This window comes from Arachis duranensis, chromosome 6, assembly GCF_000817695.3.
Source record: "Arachis duranensis cultivar V14167 chromosome 6, aradu.V14167.gnm2.J7QH, whole genome shotgun sequence".
NCBI classification, from domain to species: Eukaryota; Viridiplantae; Streptophyta; class Magnoliopsida; order Fabales; family Fabaceae; genus Arachis; species Arachis duranensis.
In genome coordinates, this window is record NC_029777.3 from 106,260,908 (window position 1) to 106,272,702 (window position 11,795).

At 29.7% G+C, this 11,795-nt stretch overlaps 1 protein-coding gene across 1 annotated transcript; it reads left to right on the forward strand.

The window, feature by feature from the left end:
* The first annotated feature begins 1,399 nt into the window (after positions 1-1,399).
* On the forward strand, positions 1,400-6,856 carry LOC107495527 (uncharacterized vacuolar membrane protein YML018C). The gene is made up of 8 exons (XM_016116672.3): positions 1,400-1,712; positions 2,359-2,733; positions 3,476-3,693; positions 4,272-4,345; positions 5,075-5,173; positions 5,254-5,371; positions 5,968-6,103; positions 6,706-6,856. Exons 1-8 carry the CDS (start codon positions 1,632-1,634, stop codon positions 6,769-6,771), a joined length of 1,167 nt encoding a protein of 388 aa, XP_015972158.1. The 5' UTR covers positions 1,400-1,631; the 3' UTR covers positions 6,772-6,856.
* Positions 6,857-11,795: the final 4,939 nt, after the last annotated feature.

Below are 11,795 nucleotides of genomic sequence, written 5' to 3' on the forward strand. Positions count from 1 at the left end.
ATATAATTATATACTCTGGCCGGCCTTAACTTCGCAGGTCGAGTCTGGAGCTTGTTATCTGAGTTTTGGAACTCTAATATGTATATATGCTTTCAGCTTCCTTTTGATCTTGTCTATTCGTTTTTTGAATATCCATGCGAGTGTCACACGATTTTCTGTTTATCGTTCTTGTTTAGCTTATTCATCAAGGCTTTTAGATATAATTTCTTTCAACTATATTTATATGTCTTTTCTTTTAGAGGTCGTAATACCTCGCCACCTCTACTTTACGACTTAAGCATAAAGCTCTGTGTAATAGGGTGTTACAAAACTCCTAAGTAGGAGTCTAGTACCCTTTTGTTTCTTCATTGGATTTTCTTCAACTTGGATTGAATAATTCTTATTACTAAAACACTTACACAAATTTGTCTATTAACAAAAAAAAAATAATAAATTGCAGCTGATAGGTTCGGATACCAATAATAATAATAACAAAGGGGATAAAAAGAAGTGCTTACTGCTAAGGGAATTTAATTTGAGAGTAATAAAACAAATAGGTTCTTCAAAATTTTAAGATAGACTTATATTTTTTTTTAGAATAAAGTATTAAGTAAATTCTTGTGAAAATTTTACGATAGCCTTATAAATCTTTTGACAGAAAGATGAATTGAATCTAATATTGTAATTTTAAGATACTTGTATATCTAATATTTTAAATCTTCAGAAACATATTTGATATTTGTATTTCTCAAAAACCTATATATTCATTATAAAATTTTTAAATAATTACTTGATACTTTACTTTTTCTTTAAAGATTTACTACGGCAAATTTTTTCAATAACTTATTATCCTATTACTCTTAATTTTATAGCAATCATCGGATGATTTATATTTTAAGTCAGATTAGCTTAAACAGTGCATTTTTTTATGCAGATTCAGTTACTCTAAATACAAGCAGTTCAAAGTTCATATAGAATATAAACATTAAAATAACTTATGTTACTTAAGTGTGACAAAACCCGAAAGCTAGATTAGATTCTGGGGTACATGTCAAATAAACAATGCTTGGTGTTAACATTACATCAGAAACAATGGTGACAAAATTTCATTCAATGGAACACAAAGCTGAATTGTAATCTTATGTTCATGGCTTCATGCATGAATCTGTTCCCAAGATTCTTGTTTCCTAGCATCAATTACACATGTATATCATCTTTAAATGCCACGGCACCCTCAATTTATGTTGTTGAAAAATTGAAAACGGCAGGTGTCAATTTCTTCCTTGATTTATTAATAATGAGGCCATGATGCTAACGCCTAAGACAAGCAAAAAACTTAGGCATGCACGTGAATATTATCTTGGATTTGACAACATATAAAGTTTGTAGCTTCTTTTCACAATAACAATAAAAAAAAATTTTGGACTCTTTTGTAAACACTATTATATTATTATTTAACAATTCCAATACTCATGAGTCATATATAACACTAGAATTGAATTCATATTCATAATATATCTTACTTGCGAGTCCAATTAAATCAAGAGATTTTCCATTTCTATAGAAGGCTATGTTGATTTTATAGCAAAAGTGGAATTAAATTAATATCATATATTAATAGAGACTTTATATTATTAGGACAAGGTTTTGTAATGGGTTGGAGGTACCATGCTGGGTTGGGTCTCATAGGAGCTTTTGTGTTAATATGGGTTAGCTCTGCAGAAATAACTCAGGTTTGATGTTTTTTTTTTATAATTTTTTTATCTGTTTTGTTTTCTATTTTGATTGATTATGGTTGATACTTGATACTCCTTTGCATGCGTTATATCTTTTTTTTTTTGAGAAGTTATTGTTATTTTGTTTAATTTGAAACTCTTCAAAGACATTGAAGACTCTCTCCAATCCAAGGATATGTACTTTAATTTATTACAATTATATTTGAAGTATGGATAAAATCAATGAATAACAATGGTATGAAAACTTTGTTGTTTTTATTTAACTTAGGGACAAAATATACCATTATTTGATCTATATATGTATATAGCTATAGAACTTTTCATGTTTATATATTTTTGGAGGAAGCAAGAATTTATCTTTAACATAGTATGATCTAAAACATTTAATTGTGAGTATATGTGCCTTGTTATCATATGTGAATATCTACAAAGTATTAATTATTGATTATTTTTCTTCTAATTTTACTATTATATTACTATCCAAAGTAAATATAGTAATTATAAATTAAAGAAAAGGAACAAGTGGTAGCACAATGGTTATAGACTATTTTTTTTCCTTAGATTTAAATCAATTTAATAATTTCTAAGTGCCAAATAGTTAGGTACAGATAATTGCAACAAAGTTTATGATATGTTTGTGCAGAGGATTTTCAGAGTTTACAAACAACCATTTGCACTCACATACATTGGAGTATCTATGATGGTGGTGTATCTACCCATTTCAGTTCTCAAAGATTGGATCTACAACTCAATGAAGAATTTATATAGAAACCTTCATAGGGACTACAATAATGACCCTTTTAGAATGCATGAGATTCAGCAGCAGCCACAAACCGATTTAAAGAGTAGTTTGATCACTGACAAACATATCAAAGAAGCAGAAGAAGGGGTGGTTTTGGTAAAGAAAGAAGGACATGATGAGTCTCATCAATTGGTGGATGCAGAGTGTTATGGAAATGGTTCATGGGAAATTGCTAAGTGTTGTTTGTACCTTACTCCAATATGGTTTGCAGCAGAGGTAACATGAATTCATCTAAATAATGATATAATGACTTTTAAGATGTTGGTTCGTTTCATGAATAGTTATATCTTTAATACATTTCTTTGAATCAGAGTTTTTTTTTAGATTTATTTCATTTTTCATTTGGGCCTTTTTTTTTTCTTATTTTCTTTATGCTATTCTTTTTTGTTATAGGGATAACAACGAGCAAACTCTAAATTTTCGATTATAAAAGTTTTGATACTACATCATAATACTATTTTTTTTTCAAAAGTTTAAATAATAGGATGATATAATTATATCTTTAAAGCTGCATTTGTTTACAGAGACAGGGCATTGAGACATGGACACAGAGACAGTATGTCCAGAGACACTGAATTAGTGTATTTTGTGTTCATCCTGACAGAAAGGACACAGGGACACTAACAAGGACATAACTTATTTTTCATTCTTTTTTTCATTATTTTTGTTAATTTTTCATAATTATATATTTTTATTATTATATTTTTCATCTCGAAATTTTTGAATGAAAAAAATGAGAATAAATTAGATTTTCATAATTTGTTTTAGTTTACCACCAAACAGAATACAAGAACACAAAATTTTGTTTCTCTGTCCATCAGTGTCTTGTTCTCAATGTCTTGTCCTATCCTGTTCTCATAAACAAACGCAGTCTTAGAACCATTGTTTCTATAAATAAAATGAGAGTATTGCATAGTTTATTGAATTTTGATTGATGAAATTGTTATGATGGATGCAGTACATGGCAAACCTGGCACTTGCAAATACAAGTGTTGTGAGCACAACAGTGCTGAGTTCAACGTCAGGTCTGTTTACACTTTTGTTTGGAGCTGTTGTTGGTCAGGACTCAGTAAACATTACCAAAATATCTGCTGTCATAATCAGCATGGCTGGTGTTGCCATGACCACTCTTGGCAAAACATGCGCAGCAGATGAACATATTGCCACCATCTCTCAGTAAGTTCAATAATAATCTTTGCTTCAACATTGGTTATTTATTTTTGGTCCTTATCATTTTTATTTATTTATTTATTCTAGAATTTTTAAATATAAGTGTATTCTAAGATTAAATCTATGAAGTACAAATACTTTATTGAGTTGATATGAATGGATATCAAATATATTTTGGTATCACACTCATACTCACGCATGTCTTTTATGTTCAATTATGACTTATAAAAAATATAAAAAAAATATTTTTTCGTTTAGTCACACTTAAATATTATCATGACTATGTGCTTAACATTTTTCTTATCAATATTTTTAATATATATTAGTATTTATCAAACAATTTCACTCCCAGAAATTTTTACAAGAATCAAAATAATTGCAAATTTGTTGGATCATAATAATTGCAATTTCATATTTTGTGAAGAGACAATTGGTGAGAACAAAAATTGAGGACAGACACTTTTAAATGATAATGCAATACTACCATTGTGGTTATATATATAAATATTTATTTATCTTTATATTATATATGTTATCGTTATTGTTTGAATTTCTGAAAATGGAAATTTATTCTTGTGGCTTAGGAGGACTAGAATGCATTCCATAGCTGGAGACATTTTCGCTCTACTCTCAGCAGTATGTTGTGGCTTATACACAGGTGTGTAAATTGATTTAGTTCTCAAAAATTTAGATGTCTCAAATTAGTTTTTAAAAGAAGTAACAATTAATTAATGGTAGAAATTTACTCTTTATTTAAAGTTACTAGTTAAAAATCGTTAAATAATTTAATATGTTTGACTAAATTGTTATCTAACGGTAATTGTCCACCTTAACTAAATTGATGTGCGTATAATCTCACAAAAACTAGTTGGATAATTTCAACCAAGTAGGTCAATTTTATAATATCAAATTCACTTCTAATTTATAAAGATACACACATATAGGTAGCGTTTGGTGGAGAGACAGAGACAGAAAGACTGAGATTGAGAGACAGAGACTGAGAGACAGGGATTGAAACAAATCTCAGTATTCTGTTTGGTGCAAAATGGGAGACATGAATTGAAATAAGAATGAAACTCTAATTTAATTTGCACAAAAGGTAAAATTGGAATTAATTAATTGAAATGAAAGTATTTAAGGTATAAAATGTTATTAAAGTTTCAGTCTTCATCTCTAAAAATTTCAGTCTCCTGTGTCCCTACTTTTTGGAGGTACTGAAATACTGAAATTTTGGAGACAGAGACAGAAATTTTAGTACCAGTTTCTGAACTAACAAACACAATACTGAGTCTCAGTCTCTCAGTCTCTGTCTCAGTACCTGAAAACAAACGCTACCATAGTTAACACTAATCACAATGTATCAATTTAATTGGTGAATTAATTGCAGTGCTTCTGAAGAGTTATGCTGGATCAGGGGACAAAGTTGACATGCAAAAGATTTTTGGGTGTATCGGTCTCTATTGTCTTCTTGGCTTTTGGTGGCTAGGTTTGGATTTTCTCTTATTTTCTGTTAATTAGTTTCAATGAGTGAATGCATTTTCTTATACTCTTCTTACTTCCTTGCAGCATGGCCGTTAAATGCGGTGGGAATTGAACCTGTTTTCGAATTTCCAAGTTCATCATCCACAACGGAAATTGTTATTGCAAATAGCATTTGGTCAAGCGTTATTTCAGATTACTTTTGGTAAATTTTCAATTATCTTATGCATTCACTTTTTTATACTGGAATTTATTTAACGTTAGTGTTTTCTTAACAATTAATACGTTTTTTTTTGTTAATTTTTAAAAAAATATATATGTAATTTATTAATAATAACTATTAAAGTATTTAGTGTATAAATAGTATTAATGAAAAACTTTACATAGTTTATATATTAGTTGTATACAAATTTTTACCATTGATTATAAAACTATGTCATCCAATCTAAAACTCATAAAAAATTGGAAAAATTACACATAATAATAACAATCAAGCAAAGTAAAATATTTTATATGAAAAGATTTATCCCGATTATTTTATCGTGATTTGTGAGAATTATGTTCCTTATTAATACATCATAATAATAAGCATCAAATTATTATGGACTTATAATTTAAAAGTTTGTAATATTTTTTCAAAAATTATTTGTGCATTTTGAAGACCTAATTAAAATCTAAATGAAACTATAAGAACTTCAAAATAATTAAATACAAATTTTTTTTGTTTGATTATTATTAGGAAATTATGACTAGACATTGGAAAATGTTTTGAATAACTAGGATGAATAATACATTTGATAGGGCACTTTCAATAGTTTGGACTGCTCCATTGGTAGCTACATTGGGCATGTTATTGAATATTCCTGTCGCAATGGTAGCTGATATGCTTATATATGGTCGCAAGTACTCAGCAATTTACATCTGTGGATGCATTCAGGTTATATTTTTATCCCTTCTTTTTTCCTTATAATTTTCATTTTCCATTGATATTTTATATTGTAAAGTACTAAATTAGTTCTTAAATTGGCATAATTTTATTTTAGCTTTTAAAGTTTAAAGTGTAATTCAAAAAATTTTTATTTAGTTTCAATGTAGTTTATCGTAAGGTCAAAATTAAATAAATGATAAAATCTCTTACATCACAACAGTACAAAGAACAAGGTCGATAATATGGAAAATAAATACAAGCTCACAAAATCAACCATGGATGCATCAATACATTTATTTATCGACGGTTAATTTTGTACCTCTGGAGCTTATACTTGTTCTCCAAATTATCGACTTTGTTCTTGTATTACTATTACGTAGAACATTCTGTTAATTATTTAACTTTGACATGACGGTGGGACTACATTAAAACTGAAACTTTTTTGGATTTAAATAGCACACTTTAAATTTTAAAGACCAAAATAGAATTTCGCCCAAAGGTAGAGAATCAATTTAGTATTTTATTCTAATAATATATTATTATTATTATTATACATTTGATTATTAATAATTAACATCCATTATTATGATATGGTTGTGTTGTAAATACAGGTCTTTGCAGGATTTACTCTAGCAAACCTTTCGGATAAGTTTTTAAGGAATGATGCAGAGTTATAAGAATCAAGCTTATTAATTAATTGTGTATATTAAATCCGAGAATTCAATACAATCATGCAGGAGAAAATGTGCGTCAGTAGTGTAAAGAATAGCACAAGTGTATATGTATCATATAACCTACGACCGGGTGAAAAAAAAAAGAGCATAACTATATATGTATGTGTTCTAAATAAAATATATGTTTAATTTTTGGTAATTATTATATTATATAAATAATTAATTAATCAAAATGCATTATGGCAATTAGGTGTTGAAGATTCTCTGATTATCGCCTTTAACTAATTTTTAAAAAAAAATTATAAATGAATAACCATTTCACCTAAATCAAATTTCCAATTTAGAGATATAAATAAAAGACTCAATCTAATTATTTTATCTAAAATCAAGTTCTAATTATATTTAGAATACCAAACTAAATAAAAGACTCAATCCAAATATAAAGAGAAGATACAAAAAATATATATAAAACAAATCTTTCTAATAAAAAAAAGTGGCTAATAATTTGATACACAAAATAAAAGTAATAACACAAAAAAAAAACTAATGATTTTCTCCTAACAGTCATTAACTATGACTGATAATTCTTAACTAAAATAATACATTTAAATCTGATGGCCAAACTACTTATTTATATTATTTTTGTGAAATCAAGACCTTGGAAGCCATACAACTCTTCAGGTTTGTTTGGATATGTTTATAAGTGATTTTTTTTAGCTTTTAACTTATGAAAATGTATAATATTAATAGCGGGTACAATTTTTAAAATTAAATTATAACTTTTAAACAGTTATTTCAGTACTTATGGAGAAGTTAAAAAAAATGACTTCTCTCATAATAAAAAACTTTTTATTATTATTTTCTTAAAATAAGCATTTTTAGAACTAAAAAATTAAATATAAAATAACTTATTTATAAGTTATTTTTAATATAAATATTTATTGTTTAAATTATTTTTTCAAAAATAACTTAATTAAGTTGTTTACTCAAACTAGACCTTAGTCATGTAAGTTTTAATTCTTGATTCTTAATTCTTCTATAATTATTCTTTTTTTTATAACATATACAAATTGTATATTATTGTTGGCCATTATGTTAGTTAAACACTTAAACCTTTCATGCATATCACAATATGACATGTGTGGCTAGATACTAACTACTTGGTTTTATGATTATTTTAAAAACTTCTTTAACAATTTAAATTGGTTTTAACTTTTAACTTCCTCATAATCTCCACTTCAAAATTAATTTGATAATATCTTCAAAAACTCTACCTGAAATAAAATATTAGTACGTAAATTTATTTAATAGAAACATCAAAATCAAGTCTTTACAAATAATCAACTAATCTAATTGAAATCTAGATAATATTTTCAATGTCTTTAACAATATTTGTTAAAGTATTTAAGCGATCTTTTTTCTTTTTGAGTTTAGAACAATTTCTCTTTTAATGATTTTATTGGCATATTTACATTTTCCATCGCAATATTTAAAACTAAATTTAGATTTTTTTTGGTTGTTGCTGGATCCAGTATCTCTCCAGTTACTTCTATTAACTAAAGCTGTTGTAGAATTATAATGATCATTCTTATCAAATTCCATCTTTTGATGGCTTAGAAGCGATAATTAATCACATCAATATTTAGACTTTTATGACCATAAATGAGTATTCAGAAAATGCTTGCATGAATGAGGTCATGAATAAAACAACATCATAGCTTGTTGTTTCTCAAAAAAGAGTCTTACCCAGTACCCATATTATTCAACTCCGTCACCAAATATATGAACTTAGCAATATGTGATTTTACCGAAGTTTCTTATATCATACAAAACATATAAAGACATTGTAAAACACCAAGACGATTGACTATTGTCTTAGTCATGTTTTTTTTTTTTTGAAGTAAAAAATTCAACAGAACAAGGTACTAATCAGATAAAATAAACTAATTTTTAATTATTTTTGACAAAAATCATCAATAATCCAAAAGATCAAATATCACTTCACTCATTGTAACTCTTAATCGACCTGTTAACTATTCTTACAATACCTGATTCTTGATTTCTAAAAATTCTGTCATTCATTTTCAATCAAGTGCTCCAAATAATAACAATAAAACCAAACTCACCAATATTCTATTAATTTGACTACACGATCTACACGATTAACCCCTGAACCACATAAACTTAAGGGTCATTCAATTGTATATCCACCCGTTCAATAATGCTGTTAACACACTAGTGTCTTTTCTTTCTTTCAACTGCACAACCTCATTGAAGACACTCATGTAGCAAAGATGAACCTGACATATTTTTGATAAAAAATTCAACTCTTCCTACACAGTCAGTTTCTCTTCTCTTGTATGCGCACCATACACCAAGCAAACAGTACAAATAAAAATTATTGTTTGTCAATTCCCCTTCTATCAAAAGCACCTTCCGATCCCACAAATTCCAAACTCACTGCATCATTACCCCAAAATTGCACTACATCAAATTTAGAAATCACCTCCTTTTTTGTCTCTATCAATCCTAACATATTCACATTATTTTTACGCTTAAATTTTTTAAAATTTTTCACTTTCCAACACCCCCTAAACCCCTCATATTCCACGAACTAAAATCATTTAAAATTTTTATTACACACATTATTTCGATTTTTGGGACGGCACCTTCTTGCTTTTTCTTTCTCTTTTACTTGCCTTTTTTTTTGCCAATACTTCATTCTGAGCTTGGAGAACAACCATAATGTCCTCATCCTCGTCATATAAAACAGCTCCTGATTCGACAGCCAGATCCCAAGTAGCCCTATTTTCAGCCATATCTTTGTCCCAACTTCCTCCGTGTTTATCTTGATTAGTTTCACCGTCTGTATCCTGCTCTAAGTCCTCCGAATCTTCCAAGTTCCTTACAGCCCCTTCATCATCCAACCCAGTTTTCTGCACCACTGTATTCTCATCCTCTAAATTTGAATCTTGCACTGCATCACCCTTCATCAGACATATGCCAACATGCTGCTTACCACTCTCGTCCAAACTAGCGTGGATCTCATTAACTACACTTGGTGGAATGTTTTTCTCCACTGTGCTGTTCGAACAATTCTCCGCACCTCCGCTAATCTCTTTTCCGACTTGATTATGCTCGTCGGGTGCATAAGGGGCTTCACGCTCCTCCCTGCCCTCCACGCTATCAAGTTCACCGCCACTAGCAGCTGACTTCCGCACTGCTCCCAGATCTGCCTCGTCGGCGCTGTTCACCGTGGCATCAACCCCTTCACGAACTCCATGATCAACCATGCCCCTCTCTTCACCGTCGCTCGCAGCAGCCAGCAAGGAAGCCCTTTTAAAACGCACAATGACGTACTCTCCGTTGCACCATACAGCCACTTCGCCGCCACACCCCACTAACATATTGGGCCTTATATATGCTTCAACCCAGCCCCAACTGAACTTTTATTCAACACCAGATTAACCCCTTCTTTCCGTTTATTCTTGTATTTCTAAATCTCCGTTCTTTCAGAGATTGCTTTGATTATTTGAGATCCCATAGATTTCGCACTCACCATAACTGCCAGATACACCAAAAGATTATCCATTCGCATTTTCAAAAAATCCTCATGCCACTCATCCAAATCCTCAATAGCAAATACCTTTTTATCCTTGTCATGCTCTGCTTCCCGTAGCCTCTGTGGCATCATTACCACCACATCCCATTCCAACTCCAACGGTTCCCTCTGAATTTCTAGTTCTTCACTTTTATGGTGTTCTAAGACAACTCTCTCTTTCTCGTTCATCTCAATATCTTTTTCTTTAATTTTTTTTTGTTTTCCATTAGGAGACTCCTTAACATCTTTATCGTGCGTAGTGATTTTTTCTCGGACATCAATCCTCCTTTTGTATTTAGCCTCGCCCACAAAGATCTCTTTGCTCCTTAATCGCATTCCATTCATCTTCTTGATGGCCTTTAATGCCCCTCCTTTTGTAGAATATCTTTAACAGTTCTAGATTTTTTCTTTGCCATCAAGTACTCCTTTAACACCTTATTGTATAAGCATTACCATTGTATGAACTTTACAAATTTAAAAGCAGATGCGACCATGAATTGTTGAATCTCAAACTCCGTGAAAGACATCTTTAAACAAATTAGCCCATAATTCAATCTAGAGCTTTGATACTATTATTAGAAAATGAGACATGTGAGCGAAAACGTGAAATTACACAATTAACATAAAAGAATGTCAATTTTTTATTAAATAAATATGATATAACAAAGTTATAAAATTGGGTAACCACTCTAAAAAGAATGAAAAGTATTTACTAGGATTCTAATACTTGAGCTAACAAAATTTTAGTAGGTTTAGAATAAAATTAAATTAAAAAAATACCTGTGTTAGAATATTTATAAAATTGTAGATAAAATATGATATCTTTTAAAAATAACTTCAGATAATTATAGATGATTATTCCTTATAGAATGTGAAATTACTCCTTATTTGAGGTGGTTATTACTTCAACGGTGATAACTGAAATAGTGAAAAAAAATTTGATTTACTCTTTCAAGTTAGATCGAAGATCAATGATGAAAACTTATATATTGGTTTGTCTGATCCGTATAGATAAAGTTACATGGATTGAATTGTTACTATTGAGACGAGTTGTAAAAATCTTCACAACTTAAAAGTTGGGGGTTAAGTACTTTTTTCGTCTCTAACGTCTTGAGTTAAAATAAAAATCGTTCTCGACCTTTTTTTGTTATTAATATCATCCTTCACGTTTAAAAACGCTTTAAAATCATCATTTCCCTAATTCTTGGACCAAAATACCCTTCTTCATCATCATCCTCCTCCTTACCTTCCTCACCCCATCACCTCCACTGTCACTAACATTGCCGGCGAGAAGAAGAAGAGGAAGAAGAAGGTTTCGCCGGCGAAAAACGACGCAGCGACAGCAGTGGCAACCTGTAACCCATCCCTCATTCGCATCGCTTCACTCTCTTTCTTCTTCGATGAACCAGCGGTGGCAACACCTCCT